This window comes from Ranitomeya variabilis, chromosome 3 (genome assembly GCF_051348905.1).
Source record: "Ranitomeya variabilis isolate aRanVar5 chromosome 3, aRanVar5.hap1, whole genome shotgun sequence".
In the NCBI taxonomy this organism is placed as follows: Eukaryota; Metazoa; Chordata; class Amphibia; order Anura; family Dendrobatidae; genus Ranitomeya; species Ranitomeya variabilis.
In genome coordinates, this window is record NC_135234.1 from 46,755,775 (window position 1) to 46,780,820 (window position 25,046).

A 25,046-nucleotide genomic window follows, 5' to 3' on the forward strand; every position below is an offset into this window, starting at 1 on the left:
ATTATTTATAGTATGATAATAAAATATTTAATATACACAACATATATACATCCCTATAAAAAGTTGACTCTGATTTGATAAGATTGTTTTTAATAATTAATCATTCCAATCTGCCAGTGAAAACCATGTTGCTAATTAAAGAATTAATTAATTGTCTATCTTTTTTTTTTCTTTAACTCCAGATAGATACTTTTATTTGTAAACAATGATGGAAAACAGACCAACAACCCGCCCATGGTTGACTAAGTCTTCTGGTTGCTTGCCGCTAGTGATCTCACTTCTCTCTGCGTTTGCCTAAACTCGAGGTTTGATCTTTTTACGCCGAATGCACAATCAATGATTGTAAACGAGCGTTTCATGGCTCCCTACTGTCGTATTAATGGAGCAGGAGCAGTGTAGACCAGCAGCCTGGTTGAGTAAACAGAAGCATCGGATGGTTCCAGAGCCTGCATTAATTCTCCTGAAATCACCACTATGCTAATAGAGAGGCAGCCCCGTACCGCTGGCATGCACAGAGTCACTAGCTGACCATTAAATGGCCGGCACTTTTGTTTTCACGATCACATTCTGCTGAAATATTAATGGATCAGGTTCGAACATCTCATTATGCCAGCAAGTTCTTGCTTCCCCAAAACACTAATTGGTTTCTAAGCCCCTGTCTCAGTAGGCTGCCAGTGACAGGTCAGGTCTGCAGACTTGCTACGGCTCAATGTATTATTGGACATGATTAAAGTTAGCTGACATTTCCATTGTCTCACTGATTATTACTATTTTATAGCATTTTATGCTTTTATTTGCATATGCAATGCAGAAATGATAGCAAAGCAGCACATCCATGGGTAAGTCAAGCTACATGATACTGTAGATAAAATAGTCATCAGTAAGCCATTTTATACTGGGGTCTCTGAGATTGGGTCTCTATTGGGGTCTTCTGTTGTGCCAGGCTCATGGCATATGACTTGAATATCTGCCCTTCTTTCTGTATGAAGAAATGAAAAGCTTTGTGTCCAAAATGTCAAGGTGTGCTCCAGAAATGATAGAAGACAGTCCTGGAGAGTGTCAAAGCTTATCCTAACACATAGTTATAAGGCAAGGAAGAAGGAAACTAGACTCTGTTACTCCAAACATAGAACTCTAGCTCCCCCTGCTGTCTGAAAACCAGAACTCCTCAACCTCGGTGCTTTCTCCCTCCCATTAACATGCAGAACTTGTTTTTTTTTTTGGTGCTGGTGACTTGATAATTACAACCTCAGCTTTCCAGCCCCTCAGCATCGGAAAACAACTTAAAATGGGTGTCAAATTAACTATTATGGCTTGTATTTATCATTTTAATGAGTCTTATAGGAATAAGAAGGCAAAAGAGGGAGGCAAACATAGTGGGGGGGGAGAGTCATAGACAGTTATAATATTAATATGTTGATACTATATTGAAATGGTGAAGCCATATACATGTGAGGAGGACATAGAGCTCAGTCTAATTGCATAACACAAGTTATATATAGTGTATATGTATATATATATACAGTATATATAGTAGAAATGCACATATATGACGCATTCTAGGGATCTCATGGGGAGATAATGCACTGTTACAATGAAGCACTACTAATGCCATAATGACTGTATCCAGCAGTGTACAGGCAGGGATCAGCCAGGATGATGGATGACTTGGGCTTAGTTCATGGATGTCAGCGCTTCCTACCTTGCCCGCTGGTGACCAGTAATCCAAGCAGGTAGAGATGAGGGAGGTTCATGTTCAGCAGGTTCCAGTGCTGGACAGCTCCTTAGTTCCCAGCTAGTTCTTGCTAATGGCAGACTGTGAGGCTGTGCCGGCTCCCACCTGCTCCTCTTGTTGCATACACAATGAGTAAGAAGTGGAGTGGCTGCAGAATACAGACACAGCCGGCTCCTCGCACGCAGCCCGCAGCTCCAGCCCTGGCAAAGTGATGGGGAGCCAGCTGACTGCAGCTCTATATCAGCCACCAGGCGGCTAAGGTGTTCATCCGCAAGAAGCGCGTCACCCTCTCCTGGCTCAGGGATTCGTCCGCGCTGCAGCCTCTGGCAATGCAAAAAAGAGAGAGAAGAAGCTGCAAAGAGTGAACTTGTGCGGAGACGGCCCCTGTCTGTGCCGGCAGCTGTGTGATCTGGAGGCTCTGACTGTCCCTGCAGAAGCCCTTGTCTGTGCCCTGCCCCCTCCCTCCTGACGCGGACCCTCCCCCAGTGTGAGAGACCAGCGCAAACTTAGGCAAACTTGTTCTGGGGGCTGCAGAGAAAGCCAGGACTGGCCTCAGATACACTGGACAAAAGGGATGTGAGATGGAAATGTCTCTAGGAAAAGGATTTAGATTTCTAGAATGGATAACAGATACATAGATGCAGTGGCTTGCTAAAGTATTGACACCCTTGTTAGCATTTTTACTGTTTTGCTACCTCACAACCCGGTGTAACAGGCCAGTTTAACCCCCCGCCCAGAATATACGCGGGGTTAAAGTGGCCTAGGCCAGATTATATCCCTCCAGGTCAGAATATACCCCAGCTGCTGTAGATCAGGCAGCACACAGGGGCCCCAGGCAGCGCACAGGACCCCAGGTAGCGCAGGGGGCTCCAGGCAGCGCACAGGGCCCCAGGCAGCACATGGGGCCCCAGGCAACACATGAGGTCCCAGGCAGCACACAGGGGCCCCAGGCAGCACATGGGGCCCCAGGCAGCACACGGGGCCCCAGGCAGAGCACGGGGCCCAAGGCAGCACATGGGGCCCCAGGCAGAGCACAGGGGCCCCAGGCAGTACACAGGGCCCCAGGCAGCACACCGGGACCCAGGCAGCACATAGGGTTCCAGGCAGCACACGGAGCCCCAGGCAGAGCATGGGGCCCAGAGAGCGCACAGGGGCCCCAGGCAGCGCACAGGGCCCCAGGCAGCACACGGGCCTCAGGCAGCGCACATGGCCCCAGGCAGCGCAGGGGGCCCCAGGCAGCACATGGGCCCCAGGCAGAGAACGGGGGCCCAGACAGCACACAGGGGCCCAAGGCAGCACATGGGGCTCCAGGCAGCGCACAGGGGCCCCAGGCAGCGCACAGGGCCCCAGGCAGCACACGGGCCCCAGGCAGCGCACAGGGGCCCCAGGCAGCGCACAGGGCCCCAGGCAGCACACGGGCCTCAGGCAGCGCACATGGCCCCAGGCAGCGCAGGGGGCCCCAGGCAGCACATGGGCCCCAGGCAGAGAACGGGGGCCCAGACAGCACACAGGGGCCCAAGGCAGCACATGGGGCTCCAGGCAGCGCACAGGGGCCCCAGGCAGCGCACAGGGCCCCAGGCAGCACACGGGCCCCAGGCAGCGCACATGGCCCCAGGCAGCACAGGGGGCCCCAGGCAGCACACGGGCCCCAGGCAGAGTGCGGTGGCCCAGACAGCGCACAGGGGCCCCAGGCAGCGCATAGGGCCCCAGGCAGCTCACGGGGCCCCAGGCAGCACACAGGGCCCCAGGTAGAGCACAGGGGCCCAGACAGCGCACAGGGGCCCCAGGCAGCACACAGGGCCCCAGGCAGCGCAGGGGGCCCCAGGCAGCACAAGGGGCCCCAGGCAGCACACGGGGCCCCAGGCAGAGCACAAGGCCCAAGGCAGCACATGGGGCCCCAGGCAGAGCACAGGGGCCCCAGGCAGTACACAGGGCCCCAGGCAGCACACGGCGCTCCAGGCAGCACACGGGGCCCCAGGCAGAGCACGGGGGCCCAGACAGCGCACAGGGGCCACAGGCAGCGCACAGGGCCCCAGGCAGCACACGGGCCCCAGGAAGCGCACATGGCCCCAGGCAGCGCAGGGGGCCCCAAATAGCACACAGGCCCCAGGCAGAGCACGGGGGCCCAGACAGCGCACAGGGGCCCCAGGCAGCACATGGGGCTCCAGGCAGCGCACAGGGGCCCCAGGCAGCACACGGGGCCCCAGGCAGAGTACGGGGGCTCAGACAGCGCACAGGGGCCCCAGGCAGCACACAGGGCCCCAGGCAGCACACGGGGCCCCAGGCAGCACACAGGGCCCCAGGCAGAGCACGGGGGCCCAGACAGCACACAGGGGCCCCAGGCAGCACACAGGGCCCCAGGCAGCACATGGGCCCCAGGCAGCGCAGATGGCCCCAGGCAGCGCAGGGGGCCCCAGACAGAGCACGGGGCCCCAGACAACGCACAGGGGACCCAGGCAGCACATGTGGCTCCAGGCAGCGCACAGGGGCCCCAGGCAGCACACAGGGCCCCAGGCAGAGTACAGGGGCCCAGACAGCGCACAGGTGCCCCGGGCAGCACACAGGGCCCCAGGCAGCACACGGGGCCCCAGGCAGCACATGGGGTGCCAGGTAGAGCACAGGGGCCCCAGGCAGCGCACAGGGCCCCAGGCAGAACATGGGGCCCTAGGCAGCACATGGGGTCCCAGGCAGAGCACAGGGGCCCCAGGCAGCGCACAGGGCCCCAGGCAGCACATGGGGCCCCAGGCAGCCCATGGGGCTCCAGGCAGAGCACAGCGGCCCAGACAGAAGACAGGGTCCCCAGGCAGCGCACAGGGCCCCAGGCAGCACATGGGGCCCCAGGCAGCACATGGGGCCCCAGGTAGAGCACAGGGGCCCCAGGCAGGGCACAGGGCCCCAGGCAGCACATGGGGCCCCAGGTAGAGCACAGGGGCCCCAGGCAGCGCACAGGGCCCCAGGCAGCACATGGGGCCCCAGGCAGAGCACAAGGGCCCCAGGCAGCATATGGGGCCCCAGGCAGCACATGGGGCCCCAGGTAGAGCACAGGGCCCCAGGCAGCACGTGGGGCCCCAGGTAGAGCACAGGGGCCCCAGGCAGCACACAGGGCCCCAGGCAGCACATGGGGCCCCAGGCAGCGCACAGGTCCCAAGGCAGCACATGGACTCCAGGGAACGCACAGGGACCCCAGGCAGCGCACAGGGGCCCCAGGCAGCACACGGGGCCCCAGGCAGAGTACGGGGGCTCAGACAGTGCACAGGGGCCCCAGGCAGCGCACAGGGCCCCAGGCAGCACACGGGGCCCCAGGCAGCACACGGGGCCCCAGGCAGAGCACAGGGGCCCAGACAGCGCACAGGGGCCCCAGGCAGCATACAGGACCCCAGGCTGCACATGGGCCCCAGGCAGCGCACATGGCCCCAGGCAGCGCACATGGCCCCAGGCAGCGCAGGGGGCCCCAGGCAGAGCACGGGGCCCCAGACAGCGCACAGGGGCCCCAGGAAGCACATGGGGCTCCAGGCAGTGCACAGGGGCCCCAGGCAGCACACAGGGCCCCAGGCAGAGTACAGGGGCCCAGACAGCGCACAGGGGCCCCAGGTAGCGCACAGGGCCCCAGGCAGCACACGGGGCCCCAGGCAGCACATGGGGCGCCAGGTAGAACACAGGGGCCCCAGGCAGCGCACAGGGCCCCAGGCAGCACATGGGGCCCTAGGCAGCACATGGGGTCCCAGGCAGAGCACAGGGGCCCCAGGCAGTGCACAGGGCCCCAGGCAGCACACGGGGCCCCAGGCAGCACATGGGGCCCCAGGCAGAGCACAGGGGCCCCAGGAAGCGCACAGGGCCCCAGGCAGCACATGGACTCCATGGAGCACACAGGGGCCACAGGCGGAACATGGGGCCCCAGGCAGCACATGGGGCTCCAGGCAGAGCACAGCGGCCCAGACAGCACACAGGGTCCCCAGGCAGCGCACAGAGCCCCAGGCAGCACATGGGGCCCCAGGCAGCACATGGGGCCCCAGGTAGAGCACAGGAGCCCCAGGCAGCGCACAGGGCCCCAGGCAGCACATGGGGCCCAGGCAGAGAACAAGGGCCCCAGGCGGCGCACAGGTCCCCAGGCAGCACATGGACTCCATGGAGCGCCCAGGGGCCCCAGGCAGCGCACAGTGGCCCCAGGCAGCAAATGGGGCTCCAGGCAGAGCACAGCGGCCCAGACAGCGCACAGGGGCCCCAGGCAGCGCACAGGACCCCAGGCAGCACATGGGGCCCCAGGCAGCACACGGGGCAGAGATAGCGAATGGGGTCCCAGGCAGCACACAGGGCACCAGGAAGCACACAGGGTTCCCTGGCAGCACACGAGGCCCCAGGCAGCACACGGAGTGGCAGACAGTGCACAAGGGAGGGGGAAGAGACAGAGTGCAAGGGGGGAAGAGACAGTGAACGGGGATCCAGGCAGCACACAGTGCCCCAGGCAGCGCACAGGGGGGCAGAGGCAGTGCACATGGAAGGGGAAGTGACAGTGTGCAAGGGGGGAAGAGACAGCACGCAGGGCCCCGATGCACTGTCTCTGCCTCCTTTGAGCTCTCTGGGATCCCATGTGCGCTGTTTGGGACCCCCTGTGTGATGTCTGTGGCCCCGTTCTTGAGTATATTAAAGATTAAAGCATATTAAAGATCCAATTTTTCATGCTTATGAGAACCATTGAGTGATGTACTCAAGAACGGGACCCCAGACATCGCACAGGGGCCCCAGACATCGCACAATCCACAGGGGCCCTAGACATCTTAGGCTAGTTTCACATTTGCGCACGACTGTGTACGCTCTCAGTGAAGCCCCGCCCATTGTCACGCCTGCCAATTAAGCTCCACACAGGTGCATACCCTATCTTTATCATTGGGTACGCAGGCCCCGTGGATGTTTGTGTTAGCGTCCGCATGCGTTGTTTTGACGATTCAGTGAACGCAAGAAAAGCCAACTTGTTGCCTTCGCCGTGGGTTGCAGCACCATCAAAAGAACGTCGGCGGAGCTTAACCGGCAGGGCACAGCAGTGGTCAAGGCTTCACTGAGAGCATACGCATGCGCACAGCTGTACGCAAATGTGAAACTAGGATTGAGTGATATACTCAAGAGCAAGGCCCCAGACATCGCACAGGGGGTCCCAGACAGCGCACAGTGGGTCCCAGATAGCGCACAGGGGGGCCCAGACAGCGCACAGGGGACATGCGTCCCTTGCGTGCTATCTCTTACCCCCTTGTTCACTGTCTCTGCCCAATGTGCGCTATCTGGGACCCCCTGTGGGCTGCCTGGGGTCCTGTGGGCTGCCTGGGCCCCTGTGTGCTGCCTGGAGCCCTGTGGGCTGCCTGGGGCCCCTGTGGGCTGCCTGGGGCCCTGTGCGCTACCTGGGGCCCCTGTGGGCTGCCTGGGTCCCTGTGCACTGCCTGGGGCCCCTGTGCACTGCCTGGGGCCCTGTGTTCTGCCAGGGGCCCTGTGTTCTGCCTGAGGCCCGTGTGCGCTGCCTGGAGCCCTGTGGGCTGCCTGGGGCCCCTTTGGGCTGCCTGGGGCCCTGTGTGCTGCCTGGGGCCCTTTACTCTGCCTGGGGCCCTGTGCGCTGCCTGGGGCACCTGTGTGCTGCTTGATCTACAGCAGCTGGGGTATATTCTGACCTGGAGGGGTATAATCTGGACTAGTCCAATTTATACTCCGGGGTATAGTTAGGGCTAGGCCAGAATATACCTGGGGTATATTCTGGCCCAGAGGCGTATAAACTGGACTAGTCCAATTTATACCCCAGGGTATAGTTTGGGCTAGGCCAGAATATACCCTAGGCCACTTTAATCCTGGGTATATTCTGGGCGGGGGGGTTAATCTGGCCTGTTACACCGGAATTTCACTGTTTTTTTAGGAGTTTGCATCAGTTCATGTAAAGAAAATGCCTACACCTGTGAATAAGCAAACATCAAATAGGACAAAATAACTGAAAACATCAGTGTGCATAACTATTCACCCCCCCTAAGTCAGTACTTTGTAGAGCCACCTTTCTCAGCAATTATAGCTACATGTCGCTTTGGTTAAGTCTCTATGAGCTTTCCACATCTTGCCACTGGGATTTTTGCCCATTCCTTTAGACAAAACTGCTCCAGCTCCTCCAAGTTGAATGGTTTCCTGTGGTAAGCAGAAATCTTCAAGTCTGATCACAGATTATCAGTTGGATTAAGGCCTTGACTTGGCCACTCCATAACATTTACATGTTTCCCTTTTAACCACTCCAGTATTGCTTTAGCAGTATGCTTTGGGTCATTGTTGGAAGGTGAACCTCCGTCCCGGTCTCAAATCACTGATGGATAAACAGGTTTTGCTCAAGAATATAACTATATTTTGCACCATCCCTCTTCTCCTTGACACAGAACATTTTTTCTGTACCTGATGCCTAAAAGAATCCCCACAGCATGATGCTTCCACCACCATGTTTCACAGTGGGGATGCTGTTCTTATGGTGATTTAGCACCAAACATAGCATTAGCATTTTTGGTGTCATCTGACCACAGTTTCTCCATACATTTGGGGAGTCTCTCACATGTCTTTTGTCAAACTCAAAACCAGCCTTACAACTTTCATGTGTAACTAAATGTTTTTTCTGCCCACTCTACCATAAAGGCCGCCTCTATGGAGTGTGCGGCTTCTTGTAGTCGTATGGACAGATACTCCAGTCTCTGCTTGGGAACTCTGCAGCTCCTTCAGGGTTATTTTGTTATCTGTGCTGCCTCTCTGATTAATACCCTCCTTGCCCGTGGTGAGAGTTTTGGGGGGCGGCCCTCTCTTGTCAGGTTTCTTGTGGTACCATTTGGTGATAATGGATTTGATGGTGTCCGGAGGATCATCAGAGATTGGGATAGTTATTTTTTAACAAAATTCTGACTTGTACTTCTCAACAACTTTGTCCTTGACTTGTTTGCAGGTCTCCTTGGTCTTCATGGTGTTTGGTTAGTGGTGCCTCTTGTTATTGGTGTTGCAGCCTTTGTGGCCTTTCAGAAAAGGTAAAGTGTATATACTGACTGACATGGGACATTTAGATTCCACACAGATAGACTTCCTTTCACAAAGCATGTGACTTATGTAGGTAATTGCTTGCTCAACAGTTTGGTACATTCTGCAATTTAAAAAAAAGTGCACTCATAGGAACTCAAAAAGGCCTGGACGTCCATGGAAGACAACAGTGGTAGATGATCACAAAATCTTTTCCATGGTGAAGAAAAACCCCTTTACAACTTCCTGCCAAGTGAAGAACACTCTCCAGGATAAAGAAAAGATGTCATGGGAGCAAATGCAGAGGGTTCGCCACAAATTAGCATTAAAAATAGAAAGGCCTGATAAGACTTTGCCAAAAGACATGTAAAAAAGCCACCCAGTTCTGGGAAAGGATTCCTTGGACAGATGAAACAAAAATTAACCTGTACCAAAATGAGGAGAAGAAGAAAGTACAGAGGAGGCTTTAAGCGGATTATGATCCAAAGCCCAACACATCCTCTGTAACATACGGTGGGGGCAGTGTGATGGCATGGGCATGTATGGCTTCTAATGGCGCTGGGTCACTACTGGTTCTTGATGATGTGACTAAAGACAGAACAAAGGATGAATCCTGTATGGCGCGATACTTTCTGCTCAGATTCGCCAAAATGCAGCAAGGTTGATTGGACGGCGCTTCACAGGACAGTTGGACAATGACCAAAACATATTGCGAAAGTAAACACAGAGTTTTTTAAGGCAAAGAAGTGGAATATTAGAAATAGATATAGATAATGGAAATAGACATATTAAGTAGTATAATCGTAACAATAGCAGACTAAAGCTGAAAAAGGGAAAAGATTAGACTAAAAATGTGTCACCTACCTAAAGGATGAAGGTACGATTGCTGATGATCCAACTATCAGTATCACCATCAGTCCCCATAATGCAAAGGACATTTGTAAATAAACAGAGGTTTGTTTGTTTTTTGCCGAACATCACCACTCATGTATTTAGCATGCATGTACCATTGACACAACCCTAGAAAAGTGACTAAGCCTGAGCTGTAATTCAGTATACAGCCCATAAACAATATTAGGGATTTTAGAAAAAAATTGGGGGCCATCTTGGTTTTAAGAAAATCCTACTATTAGAAGCTCTGTAGGCATCCTTCCAGTCTTCTGTCCTTATCCAGATAGACAGCGCACTGTGCCATCGACAGGAATGGCTGAAGACTATAGTAACATAATAATTGCATGATCACAAAAGATGGACATTTACCCTCTAAGATAAGCTCATTTTTGTAGAGCTGATGGTAACCTGCATTATGTTAATTAGTTTATTAGAAGAATGAATCTAATAACAGAGCAAGGAAATTGATTATTTGATCAAAGAATTATTCCAAACTATCACCCTAAGCATTAGTCATCCGATGACAAGCCACCTCAGGCTAGAATATCAACCTTAACCGTCTATGGATCGCAGTGTTTTTCTTTCATATTTCATATCTCTCCCCATACAGATGTATTATACGCCATTTATTCCAGTATCCACCACAATGAGCGTGCTGTTCCTGCAGTGCAACATTTTAATACACTATTATGACAATGAAACGTAGCACACAATGGTGTGTAACTTACAGGTTTTCCCAATATATTCTAAAGCCACCACCTTTAACTGCTATATTACTGTAAGGTGGTGACTCGGTACGTCACGTGCCTCCCCTCCTTTGGTTGCTATGCACATGTAATCTATATACTGTGATGCTAATGTAATGTGCTGTCCCCCCATTGTTCATTAATGTGTGTCATGCATTGTAATGTGGTGTATTCAATATGTCTAGGATTAGGGATAAGATAAGATAGAGGTTAGTATATTAGAGCAAGGTAATAGCATAGAACAGGTTAGTGAGATACAGGCAGCACAGGGGTTAAGCAGTTGGAAGAGGCTACAGAGCAGAGCAGCACAGAGCAGGGATATAGGAGAAGCACTTCCTGATTAGAGGCAGAAAGCCTGGGCATCTTGCCCAAGGGCACGAAGCATACTGCTTATGGGACAGCCTCAGGCTGTGGAGATGGAGCTCCTATGAAGAAGAGAGGCCTTAGGCCTTGGGACAGAGTGGACGGGCACCAGCTTAGTAGAACTATCTCCAGGAAAGATCTGGGGTCTATCACTAGGACGGGAGCAGCTATAATAGTGTTTCCGGTACCTTTTCCTATGGAAGCCGGACAAGGGGATTACAAGGAGCTGGTGACGCAGAAAGGACAGAGGGACAAGAAGAGTTCACAGATGCAGCTGAGATTACTGATAGAATGGAAGGAGAGGTCACAGGACTGTTGAAGTTTGCCTGGAAGCCAGGGAGAGGACAGGAGATGAAACCTTGTTTGAAGTGTTATGTGCCTGTGATTCCAGAAAAGTTGAAATGTTTGCCAAGGACTGTGACTCTGGAGTGATTTTTGGAACTTGGAACCCTGAAGCCAGAATGGCAGAAACCATAAGTGTTATGCTGCATGTGCAGCTGAAAGAACTTTATATTTCACCTGTGCGGCACCAGGGTGAGGGAACGCTAACCCCTGTTGTCATGGCTACCACCCTGGTCCCCTTACTTTACTGCAGTCCAGTCTCATGTGTATAAGCCTCCAACTCGATCTGTGTATCCTACAAAACATAACTCTCCTGCACTGTTTGTTAATCATCACCGTGCAGTCTGATGGGTATCAGTGGTCTGGGCTCTATCGGCAGCTCTACCGTCCTCCTCCCTCTGGGCCTGCTAAGAAACGCAGAGCAAAGTGCACCTGCACTTGCAAAGTGCAGATTCAAGATTCTCAGGGGTCGGTGGATCATGTAGGATTTGTCATCCACATCAATGAAGGCAGGAATATTCCAATTCTACCAATAAAAGAGATGCTGATTCTGGACCACAGATGCCCATTGGACAAGACTGTCCTACTGACTTGGTAGACTTGCAAAGGTTGATGGGCTGCTGTAATTGACCAGCTAAAGGTGGTGACTTTAGTTTATTTTGGAAAAACCTAGTCACAGCTTCCTCTGAACGAGATTAACACACCGTATATATTAATGGTGTTTGTTGCATCCATACAGCTAAGGATAGAGTTTGTTGGGTTTAGAGACATTTTAAGGAAAGACATATCTCTATATCTCTATATAAAATTTCAGTCCTGGTTGAATAAATAATTGATGATCTCGATGACGCTTTTCACTTTTCAAGAGATGATAAAGGTCTTTTTAAGGTAAGTGATGAGCACAGCAAAATCCAAGCAATCACCAAGGCTGACAATTGCAATCTATCCCACAGGGAGGTGTTTTAGACTCTGCACCCTTATCCATCTATCTTTCCAATGCTTTCTTTAATTAGAGCTAAGCTGTAGTTTGTCTTTCTCCCTGGTTAATTTGAAGCCTGGTTAGGCACATAGATAGGTAAGTCTATTGAGATAGGATCCCATCTGAGATCATCTTTTCGAGGGTAGATGGGCTTATGAAATTTTGATGAAAACTTTAAACTTACTGGTCCACAATTTTTACGTCTGTACCTTTATGTTAATTTATATATTCATCCATTTCAAAACACTGTTGCAGCACAGTGGCTAAGTGGTTAAGATCAGGATTTATTGCTTTACAGCGCTGGGGTCCTCCTGGGTTCAAATCCCTCCAACAAAACTTCTGAAGGAGTTTGCTTTTTCTCCCCATGTTTGTGTGGGCTTCCTGTGGTTTCCTTTCCCACTCAAGACATACTGATAGGGAATGTAGATTGTGAGCCCCAATTGGGACAGGAATAACAATATCTGTAAAGAGTTGATTTTTTTTTTTGGTTCAAAAACTGCTCACCTCTAACACACGGGATGTGTCTAATATTGAACTGATGACTTCAATGGGACTGATCTGCAATACTAGACACAACCTATAAGAATGACATGTTTCCTGACCAAAAAAAACAGAACAACTTCTTCAAAATGTCACTAGAGAATATTTTCCATGTTCCATGTGATCACCTACAGATGTTTCCACGCTTACAATTACATGAATTCCTAACATTAGAAATATTTTTTCATGACATCCCAGAAAAACCCTAGACAGCCTGCTGTTCATGTCATAATCACTGGGTGGAGACATGTAGACACACAGTGCATATACATCTCTGGACAGAGTATCGCAAAATCACTTGTTTTCAAAGTTGGTTATCCTGTGAAGTCAAGTAGAACTGTTAGAAGTGACAAATTGTGCTCCAAACTATTAATATGTAGTTTACCTTCTGCTTTATATGACTTCAGAGGTTATATATGTAGAATATGTTACATTGTTTGCAGCATATTTTCTAAATGTCTGCGATCAAGCATTAACCATTTCTCGTTTACCAGGACCTAACAATGCTAATCCTTGCTTAGAATAAAGGGTTCATCTGTATGGGAAATTGTGAATCCTCTTTTAGACTAAAATCTATATCTCTAGGAGTTGGTGACTCTAGGTTTGCACCTGTTCACACCTAGTCTACGTTTGGATGTGACGGTCAGTTTTATTGAAATTTGTATTAGCCTTCTGACTGAGCACTCTGCCTATTGGCTACAGGCATTTTTAATCAAGGCAAACTCCTCCACAGAGAAATAGATGTTAGTCTAAAAGAGAATTCACAGGTTCCCATACAGATGAAGACTTTATTCTAAGCGAGGATTGGCATTGTTAGGTCCTGGTAAATGAGAAATGCCTTATCGTGGCTACCAGGTACACATGAATTGGACAATTTATGTGCTAAACTTTCTTAATTTTTCATATTTCTAGTGCAGTAATGCAATTCAATTTTCATATTTCATGTTTGCAAGTTTTGGCGCTACAAACATTAACCGTTGTTACCTTAATACCTAAAAGGTCCTAATGTTCAGAAGTCATCAGTCCTTACAGCGAAAAGCTGTCATAGTTTTATGGCCACTGCACACTTCCAGAAGAATATATGCGCTTCAAATTCCTAATGCTTGGAAAACTGAACAGAGAGTCCCCGAATACAGTGTTCAATAATATCTTATATATATATATATATATATATATATATATATATATATACTGTATCTCAAAATATGGAAGAGCTGGTTAAGGAAACGCACGATACGAATACAGAAGAGTCAGAGCCAGGAATATATCCTCATGCTACAATAGATGATGTGACTCTGACAAGCAGCTGGAATGCAAAAATAAGATTTTTTTCTCTTTTCTTGTGACAGATATTCTAAGCAGATGACAATGTGAACATTATCTGCTCTCGCGCTCCCGCGCTGGCCCTGTGACTGCCGGGAGATGGTATGTGCTGTATCTTTCATTAGGAACATCCCAGAGGCAGAAGAACAGAAGAGCCTTGTGATCACACGGAAGCTTGTGTACTGCTGATACATTGTAAACCATACCTATATCAGTAATTATCCGTGCGTACCTTGTAGTGGCGGTATATGAAGACAGCCATCGTTGAAGCTTCAACGGTGTAATTTCGGATCGTGTGTTAGGTTATTGGCAGCTATGTGTTGCTTTGATTTGAGGAGTCTCACAAATTGAAGTAAAAACGTGCCTGCCATTCTAGGTAACTTTTCAGAATAAGCTGTCATGTTTGTTCAGAAGAAATAGCAATATTTTTGTTCATTATGTGACTTGTATCCTGTATTTTTTCTCTCTGTATGCTCTGTCTCTAATTTTCAGTTGACTCTTAGCTAGTGGGTGAAGACTAGTAAGCATAATGTTTCCCATACAGTACAATGACATGAGTGATTCATGCTTTACTGTCTCTGTATAGTGCATGTTCAGAAGCATAGAAAAATACAAACTGAGAGAACACCACTATTAGGTCAGGTCACACGGCTGTCGATTCTCTCATCCGAGAGAATCCAGGCAATTATGCTACTGTCACTCTGGTCAAACTCTGTCAGAGTTTGAGCCGAGTGTCACCTTAGTGTGATCCAATTCTCTTGCATGAAACAATCACAGAACAGGTACGGAGGAGAAGGAGAACCTGATTTCTCCATCTTCTCCATTATCTGTGTCCCTGTAAATCAGACTGCACTTGGATGACATCCGAGTGCTGTCCGATGTTTCACATGAACGCAATGATTTGAATGAGTGCGCATGATCCGTACTGAATCGGCATATAACGGCCATATAGTATAAGCATTGGGTCGAGTGCTATCTGATAAAACAACACATAGCACTCGGCCTTGATATACTCTCGGGTGAGTGAGCCCTAAACCCCTTATTGCTCAGAGCCTTTTTCAGTTTAGCATTTTCGTTTTTTGCTCCCCTCCTTCTCAGAGCCATAACTTTTTTTTTCTGGCAATATGGCCATGTGATGGCTTATTTTTTGCAGGACGAGTTGTACTTTTGAATGACACTATTGGTTTCAATATCAGGTAAGAGTGGGTCTGGCACCCAACACCCTCACCAATCAAGTGCTAGCAGTCCCAGGGCTACCAGATATAAGCACTGACTGAAGCTATGTTTTGGATAATACAGAGCAGGTGCTTCTCTTAAAGCACATCTGCCGGCAGATTTTGCTATCTCATCTGAGAGCAGCATGATGTAGGCAGAGAAAAACTGAAACCAACAATTCATAACTTATTTTACTGGATGCAGCCATTCTACCACAATCAGAATTTTTAGATTTAGCAATACAGCAGAGCTGAGAAAGCTAACCCCGCCCACACCAAGCTCTGAATATATAATGTTTGTAGACAGTGAGCTTATTATCACATGAGGGGGCGGAGACTGAGGACCAGACAGGCAGGCAATGCTGTGTCCAGCAATGATAAGCTACTGGGGCTAAAACAATCAGTGCAAGCAAATAAATCCTCGGAGCATGATAAGACAGGCATTGCTGGAATCTGTATTTTAACTCCTCTAGCACGCTGTCTTCAGATTATGTAGCAAAAACCTGCTGACTGATTCCCTGTTCATTATTTATTGCTAGCATCTGATTGATAGGTTATCAATATCTTGTGACCGAACAACCTTTTTAACATTCTGATAAAATTATACAGTCACAACTATAAGTAATCTGTTGTTTAGTTGCCTTTATATAACATATGAGCATTAATATATGGTAATTTATGAGTGTTACAATTAAATAGGCACAGAATAGGAATTAATATATGGACACCACTAGTGTCGGACATATAGAGAAGGTCCCTTGTGCAAGACATTTATATGGGCCTTTTGCAGTGCAATAGTTCTGTCAATGAAGGAAGCTGCTTGCTGATTTGGAGGTGTTAGTGGCCTCCCTTACCTTCACAGGTGCACAGGCTGCACCAGAGATATGTCCACCGTGTGTGGTCACAGTTATATGGACACTGCTGTTTAGATATTAATTTGTGTAAGGAAATGATTAGTAAATGGGTATTTCTGAACCTATAGCTGTGTCGTATAAGATAGTTTGGTTATTAACATATGGGCACTTTTGAGCTGGCATACTTATTGCATTACTACTAGAATTAGTGATAATTAGTGATGAGCGAATATACTCGTTACACGAGATTTCCCGAGCATGCTCGGGTGACCTCCTAGTACTTTTTAGTGCTCGGAGATTTAGTTTTCAGCTGAATGATTTACAGCTGTTAGCCAGCATAAGTACATGTGGGGGTTGCCTGGTTGCTAGGGAATCTCCACATGTACTTATGCTGGCTAACAGATGTAAATCATTCAGCTGAGGTGAGGAAAACTAAATCTCCGAGCACTAAAAAATACTCGGAGGACACCCGAGCATGCTCGGGAAATCTCGAGTGACAAGTATATTCGCTCATCACTAGTGATAATCAATTCACATGAAGTTGTTCATGTCCACAAGGTGGGAGTCTTGAGAGTCACCGGTTACTTGAAGGCATCCAAGACTTTTATTTAGGAGTGAGGTCTCATTTGCCTCAGTCCCGAATGACGACATTGTGCCAGGCCAGCTACCCAAAAGAAGCCACGGTCACAGTTATGTAAGAGATGATTCTCAGGACTCCTGTCTGGTGGTCACAAATTACTGGCATGTCCGATGGACTATGTATTCCACTTGGATTTGCGCCAAGTCTAATAGCTACAGTACTTTGTTGTGGATACTATCTGACCCGGGTAATTGGATAAAGTTTTTGAGTGAAAGCTACAACTAATGAGGTCCCAATGTCAAGTCCCTTTTATGTAAAGTAATTTGTCTCCCTGAAAATAAGACCTAGCAATATTTGTACAGGATTTTTGGAGTATATTTGAAATACATGTTCTCCAAAGATAAGCCTTAATTACAGTAAGGGCCAGCGTTAGAGAGTGGAATAACAAATTGGGCAATTGCCCAGGGCCCTCACTTTCTTAGGGGACCCTGGCATTTCTATTCCAAGGTTAAGACTCCTTAAGGATCTTTGGTGACATCATGGTCATGTGACCATATTTTTTAATTGTGGGAGTCTAGAGGAACTGAAGAAGAGACAGGCTGATATGTACAGTGTACACTGTGTGTGTATATACATGTGTATGGATGTCACCTTGCGCTTGCATGTTAAAAATTATCCCATGCCTCAGCCAAGCCAAAAGTCCTGAGAAGCCCTGGGATTTCAGTGCTTGCAACACCAGTAAGAAAGTGTGTCGAGGACTAGACAGGTAGTGATGAGAACTGAAGGGGCTTGAGAGGTGAGCGGTAAGTTGAGTACAAGTTTCTTTGTTTTTTAACCATTTGATTTCCCTTTACATTTTGCTAAAAAACACAGAAAGGAATGATTAAAAAAATCTACAGTTTGGCGACTGTTTAGCGTTTAGCTTTGTAATATTAGAGTAGAATTCAGTTCGAGTTGAATGTAGCCGCTCTTCTTTACTAGAAGCATCTCAAAGTACACCTCTTAATGCTAGCAAGCATACACACGACTCCGAATGGTGTATCTGATGATATTTGGTTACATCCTGTGTTATTTTATTAATATAACATAAAGGAATGGTCATTTGCCTCATCTTTTTCATGAAAGTCACATTATCCTAATAATAAATATATGATGTACTTTTTAGCTTGAGAAGTCTTCGGATCACAAGGTGTCTTTGAAGTGATCTCTAAATCCAAGTGCACCCAAAGCCAAGGGCAAAGCTGTAACCGTGTAAGAGTTCTTAAGCTCATTCTCGATCCCCTATAAATAATATCAAATTATTCCTACTCTTAATGGTATGATTGCTGCCTATTAGAGAGCGGCAGCTCAAGAACTGCATTAGGAAGAGGTAATATTTTGACTTGGATCGCAGGTTTTTGATGAATGTGCCTTCTGTCAGGCTATCACGTTAGTCACAGTCATCCTACTTCTTATTCAGCTCACACTTCTGTGTATTATCCAGAAAGAATTTAAAGAAGGAGAGTTTTGCTGTGGCGCTCTCCTACAGTCCTCTTTCTTTTTTCGTCTTTGTACCTTGCCGTTGCAAATAGAAGCAAGTCAGAATATGAAAAAGGGAAAATAATACAAAAATACAAAACATTGGTCCGATATATGCAGGTTGATGGCTTCCTTCTTAGTGAAGATCAGTTTAGCAGGGTTTTTTTAATAGTAAATAGAATTATGTGATGAACAAGAATAGATTGTTGCTGAAAATCCAGAATGAAATACTCTTATCGAGAACAAGCGTCTTGATTTTACTGCAGTAAATAATCTGCAGTGTGACTGTAGCAAACGGCGGAGCAGCAAAAATCATGTAAATGCTGCAGGCTTCAGCAACGGATACATTACTAATCAGGCTGTCTCACATCAGTTTTCACGTTTAGGTTTTATTAACCCTTAAAAAGATTCTACTACGATTGTTTTTCTTGTCACCTAAGGAGAAGAGATCAGTTGCTGGTCACTGAGGGTCCCACTGTTGAGTCCTCCTCTAATCATCACAGCAGAGGTCTCAAGACCCCTATTTGCCATATTCATCTATCACCATCAGTACCACACACTTTAAAATGTCCATTGACACTGGGGACTCAGGACCCCCCATTCTCATGAACAGCAACCTATCAATTATTTTTTGGATAGGAGTGAGATCTGGGAAATTTGAGGCTGACCTAACACCTCGAACTATTTGTCATTTTCCTCCAACTATTCCCAAATAGTTATGATATTGTGGGGGATTATCAGACTGAAAGATGCCATTACTAGTAAGTAGTGTTGAGCATTCCGATACCGCAAGTATCGGGTATCGGCCGATACTTGCGGTATCGGAATTCCGATACCGGGATTCCGATACTTGCCGCGTATCGGATACCGGAATCGGAAGTTCTAAGATTCAAAAAGCAGAAATTCAGCCAATGAGATTGATTCCAAGTGTGGGCACATCCTGTTTAGCATGGAGGGCATGAAACTACTGGCAAGGCTGTGATTGGCTGGTGTAATGATGTCATGATGCAGTTTAAAAGTCGCTGGCGCCATTTTGCGATCACTCTGCTGTGAATTCAGTTAGTGACAGGACGCTGTTTGCTGACTGAGGGACAGTTTAGAGATAGCGATTTGCTTCTTTGTGCTTTCCAAAGGCTAATTTAGCAACCGCTGTGTTCACCTACTATTCACCTTGCTTTTGCCTTGTAGCGCTGTTTTCACAGCGATCTGCAGGGTCTGTGTGTGTGTGTGTGTGAGTGCAGCCCAGTCTCCAGTCTGAGTGCAGCCACATAGGCCATCCATAGTTGGTTGTATTCAGTTCAGGGAGGGTGGTTCATTGCCTCATACTGTTCTTTTTTTTTTTTTTTTTTTCCCAAGTAGTGTAGTCTGCTGCTAATTTATTCAAAAAAATCCTATTAGTGTCTTTCCACCCGTCTCCAGCTAATTTGTGGAAAAACACTACATAGGATAAAGTAGAGGAGGGTTTTTGGGCCTTGCAGCGCCGTTTACGGCTGTCTGCACGGTCTCCGTGTGACTGCAGCTCGCCCTGTAATCTGTGAGCAGCTGTAGCCTGGTTGTCTCCAGCTCAGGGTTTTTCACTGCGTCATACCGCCAAATCAATTTTCTTTTTTTTCAAAGTAGTGTAGTCTGCTGCTAATTAATTTAAAAAAATCCTATTAGTGTTTTTCCACCCGTCTCCAGCTAATTTGTGGAAAAACACTACATAGGATAAAGTAGAGGAGGGTTTTTGGGCCTTGCAGCGCCGTTTACGGCTGTCTGCACGGTCTCCGTGTGACTGCAGCTCGCCCTGTAATCTGTGAGCAGCTATAGCCTGGTTGTCTCCAGCTCAGGGTTTTTCACTGCGTCATACCGCCAAATCAATTTTCTTTTTTTTCAAAATAGTGTAGTCTGCTGCTAATTTATTCAAAAAAATCCTATTAGTGTCTTTCCACCCGTCTCCAGCTAATTTGTGGAAAAACACTACATAGGATAAAGTAGAGGAGGGTTTTTGGGCCTTGTAGCGCCGTTTACGTCTGTCTGCACGGTCTCCGTGTGACTGCAGCTCTATCTGTTGTCAGTTCAGCCCCCAAAAAATAAATAAATAATAAAGTTCACCAAACACACCAGTTACACCACTTTACATTTCTGTAGGCCACATTAGCTCATATTTGTGTCTAGTCCACACTTTAGATAATTAGTGCTTCTTATACCTGTTAGGAGGAGTTGCTCAGGAATAAGCACACAAATCCGTTAGTACTTTTCTGCTTATCTTTATCAGTCAACCAAGATGAAGAAGGCAGTGAGTAAGGCACGGGGGCGTGGGAGCCGTCGCGGAGCAGGGAGGGGACGTGGGGATTCTGTGCCTGCTGCGGGCACCGGTGACTCATCAGCACCCACTTTCACCAGGCAACAGTCGTTCATGCGAAGCTTTGTGTCCGAGCGCCGTACACCGCTGCTGCGTGAAGAACAAATTGAAGCTGTTGTCGGATGGATGGCAGCTAATGCATCAACTTCCATTAGTGCCACATCCTCTCAGACACAGAGCACTGGAGAGCAGCCATCTGTCTCTTCACCACCTGCCAAATTGCCCAGGCAGACAGAGAGCCCAGGACAGGAGCCGTCTCTACTTCTGTTCTCTGAATCTCTTGGCTTGGAAACAGGGGGCCAGCCAAGCAGCATTGGAGAAATGGAAGAAGAGGCAGGGTGCAGTGATGCCCAACAGCTTTTTCTGTCTTCCTCTGAAGAGGCGGGTGGGCCAGTGGCTCCGGTCACCACATCGCAGGCCGCATCAGCTGATGATGACACTCAGGTGCCACTTACTGGTGCGTGCTCTGCTGCTGAGACTACCCAGGAGGAGCAGTTGGGGGCAGAGGGTAGTGTAGATGATGAGGTCCTCGACCCATCTTGGCGTGAGGGACAGGAAGGTGGTGGGAGCAGCTCTGAGGAAGAGATTCCCCGTACGGCCCAAAGAGGGAGAGGGAGGGGGAAGACTGCGGATCCTGCAGCCTCCGCTTTGGCACCCGTTAGGAGCATGTCTCTTCCAAAAGCCAAAAAGGGCGCTCCCAAGACTTGCAGTGCCTGGTCCTTTTTTGACACAGTTGCAGATGACATTTGCTATGTCAGATGCAACGTGTGTCATCAAAAAGTCAAAAGAGGTCGAAATGTCAGCAACCTCAATACCTCCAACATGTGGAAACATGTGCGCAACAGGCACCCGGCGGAGTTAGAAAAACACACTGAAGAGGTAGGCCAACCAACAGCGGCAGCTACCACCTCTTCAGCTCGTGTTGCCTCTTCCTCTACCTCACACGCAGCTGGTTCGGCGTCCTCCCAGGATCGCCGTGGAAGAACCTCTGCCCCTGTTGTCCAGAGACCCGCTGTAATTCCACCCGCAGCGCCACTTTCCCAGTCATCCACACACTCCCAGCCCAGTCTACAGCCATCGGTAGTACAGGCATGGGAGAAAAGGCGGCCTTTCTCGTCAAACCACCCACGAGCACAGGCTCTGACTGCAGGCATTGCCAAACTTCTGTCACTGGAAATGCTGTCATTCAGGCTGGTGGAGACTGACAGCTTCCGTGACTTCATGTCATTGGCAGTCCCACAGTACAAAGTGCCCAGCCGCTTTTACTTCAGCAGGCAAGCCGTCCCTGCCCTGCAGAAGCATGTGGAGGGACACATAAAACACGCGCTACTGAACGCCGTCAGTAGCAAGGTCCACCTCACCACCGATGCGTGGACCAGTCAACATGGACAGGGGCGATACCTTTCCCTCACTGCCCATTGGGTTAATGTCGTTGAGCCGGGTACAGACCGTGCGAGTGGCGCAGGACGTGTCCTGCCCACTCCAAGGATTGCAGGAATCCATTCTGTACGCATTGACTCCTCCTCTTACACCAGTTCCTCAGAATCATCGCTGCAGGAGCCGTCACAGTCCACCTCCACATGGACCCGTGATGAACGTGTACCTGTTACGACCGACATGAGCACAGCCGTGGCCAAACGTCAACAGGCCGTCTTGAAATTAATTTTCTTGGGGAATCGTAGCCACACAGCGCAGGAGCTCTGGAATGCCATCAAGCAGGAGAGCGATGTGTGGTTTGTGCCAGCGAATCTCCAGCCAGGCATGGTAGTGTGTGATAATGGCCGAAATCTGGTGGCAGCTCTGGGCCTCGGCAACCTCACTCACATCCCATGTCTGGCACATGTGCTCAATTTGGTCGTGCAGAGCTTTTTGAGGGACTATCCGGATCTTGATGCACTGCTGCACAAGGTCCGCCTAGAGTGTGCTCACTTGCGGCGTTCCAGCACGGCAAAAGCGCGCATTGCGGCTCTGCAGCGCCGACACCGCCTGCCGGAACATCGCATCATATGTGACCTACCTACCAGGTGGAATTCCACGTTACATATGTTGGAGCGGTTGTGTGAGCAGCAGCAAGCTGTAATGGAGTACCAGCTGCTTCAGGCGCAAAAAAGTCGCAGTCAGCGCCGTACAGACTTCACAACCACAGAGTGGGCCACTATGAATGACGTCTGCCAGGTTTTGCGTCCCTTTGATTATTCCACGCGGATGGCGAGTGCAGATGATGCACTAGTCAGCATGACTGTCCCCCTTATCTGCCTGCTTGAAAAATCACTGCAAGCGCTAAGGGATGATGTTGTGGAAGAGGTGGAGGATGAGGATTCACCATTTCCATCATCTTCTGGACAGTCAGCGCCACGTGGTTCCTCACAAACGCGTAGGCAGGGGACCGTTTGTGAGGAGGATGAGGAGGAGTCAATGGAGGAGGAAGACATCCGTCCAGAGGAGGGAGTTACACAATTGTCCAGTACTCAGTGTGTACAGCGAGGGTGGGGTGATGACGAGCGGGCAGAGATCACGCCTCCAGCAGGGGACAGCGTTTCTTGGGCAGTTGGCAGTCTGCAGCACATGGTGGATTACATGCTGCAGTGCCTGAGAAACGACCGCCGCATCGCCCACATTCTCAACATGTCTGATTATTGGGTGTTCACCCTCCTCGATCCTCGCTACCGGGACAACGTAGAAAGCCTCATCACACCGTTGAACCGGGAGCGAAAAATGCGGGAGTACCAAGACACACTGGTCAATTCCATCATCTTCTCCATTCCAACTGAGAGAAGTGCTGCTAGTGCATTCCAAAGCAGCTCAGTGCGTCCAGGCCGTGGTGGAGGCTCTGCACAAAGAGGGAGCAGAAGCAGTGCCTCTGCCCAAGGCAAGACCAGTATGGCCGAACTGTGGCACAGTTTTCTGTGCCCGCCACAAAAGTCTACACCATCACAGACGGCTCCAGTCAGCAGGAGGCAACGGTTCCGTCAGATGGTGACAGACTACATGTCTTGCCCTCTTGCTGTACTCCCAGACGGCTCTTCCCCTTTCAAGTTTTGGGTCTCAAAGCTGGATACATGGCCAGAGCTAAGCCAGTATGCATTGGAGGTGCTGTCTTGCCCTGCGGCCAGTGTATTATCGGAACGTGTCTTTAGTGCTGCAGGTGGTGTACTAACTGACCGTCGCATGCGACTATCCTCCGATAACGTTGACCGGCTTACTTTCCTGAAAATGAACAAGGCCTGGATCTCGCCGGAATTTGCCACTCCTCCTCCTGATTGAATAATTAGGTCACTGTATACGTTATCCAGGTCTCCTGTTGTGTTCATCTTTCTACCACCTGAACTTAAATTCCTGGGCTCCAACACCGCCAGTTGAGGCTCAGACGTGCCGTCTGCACAGTCAAAACATACGACCCAGTGTTATTGGGTTTCAGTAATGTCAGCTGATCCCCAGCTGTGTAGCCGGCAATGTGTCATGCGACCGCCACGCTGACACAACAACTGAAATGTAAGGGAATCTGTCCCCCCCCCCCCAAGGCGTTTGTTACTGAAAGAGCCACCTTGTGCAGCAGTAATGCTGCCCAAGGAAAAGGTAGCTATTTTTGTTTAGCTCCTTGCACACGCAGAACTTAACACTTATAAAATGTGTCCACTGATACCGTAAAACCGTCCCGGAGGTGGGACTTTACTTCGTAATGTGACGCAGCCCAGCCGTCATTCCTACCCCCCCGGCGCCGCGCACCGGCTCCTCAGCGTTGTTTTATTCCGTCCTGGAGCCTGCGCTGTTATGTTATCCCGTGGCCAGGCACACTTAGCGCTGCCCGTCTTCTGGCATCATTTGGTGTCTGGATGGCTGCGCCTGTGCGGCCGCGCTGGCAGAGAGCCCGCCTCGCAGTGTCTTCTGATTTAATCCCACTGGGGGCCTGGGATCCATGGACATGCGCAGTGCATATCTGAACCTCCACCTCTCACTCATTTCCCTATGGCTTCTTCAGACTGTTCGGTGTCAGCTGGTCCCTAACAGCATGCCACGGCCGTGACACCGCACAGTCTGAAGAAGCCATAGGGAGATGAGTGAGAGGTGGAGGTTCAGATATGCAGTGCGCATGTCCATGGATCCCAGGCCCCCAGTGGGATTAAATCAGAAGACACTGCGAGGCGGGCTCTCTGCCAGCGCGGCCGCACAGGCGCAGCCATCCAGACACCAAATGATGCCAGAAGACGGGCAGCGCTAAGTGTGCCTGGCCACGGGATAACATAACAGCGCAGGCTCCTTGACGGAATAAAACAACGCTGAGGAGCCGGTGCGCGGCGCCGGGGGGGTAGGAATGACGGCTGGGCTGCGTCACATTACGAAGGAAAGTCCCACCTCCGGGACGGTTTTACGGTTGCAGGGGACACATTTTATAAGTGTTTAGTTCTGTGTTTGCAAGGAGCATGATGAAAAGAGCCACCTTTTCCTTTTGCATCTTTTGTGCTGCACAAGCTGGCTCTTTCAGCTACAAACGCCTTGGGGGGGGGTTAAAGGTTCCCTTTCGACTTTCTCAGGCTTCGGCCTACATTGTGTTCCTCTGCTTTTCCACCTGTCCCTGGGCTCCAACACCGCCAGTTGCCGTCCA

General features: G+C 49.6%; 1 protein-coding gene across 2 annotated transcripts in view; it reads right to left on the reverse strand.

The window, feature by feature from the left end:
- NCAM2 (neural cell adhesion molecule 2) overlaps positions 1-2,175 on the reverse strand; it is a 585,384-nt gene extending 583,209 nt beyond the window's left edge. For both annotated transcript variants that reach the window (XM_077294013.1, XM_077294012.1), the window contains exon 1: positions 1,703-2,175. In XM_077294013.1, the coding sequence (XP_077150128.1) occupies positions 1,703-1,754 (52 nt within the window). In that variant the 5' untranslated portion in view covers positions 1,755-2,175. The remainder of the gene's footprint in view (positions 1-1,702) is intronic.
- Between the last annotated feature and the right edge of the window lie 22,871 nt (positions 2,176-25,046).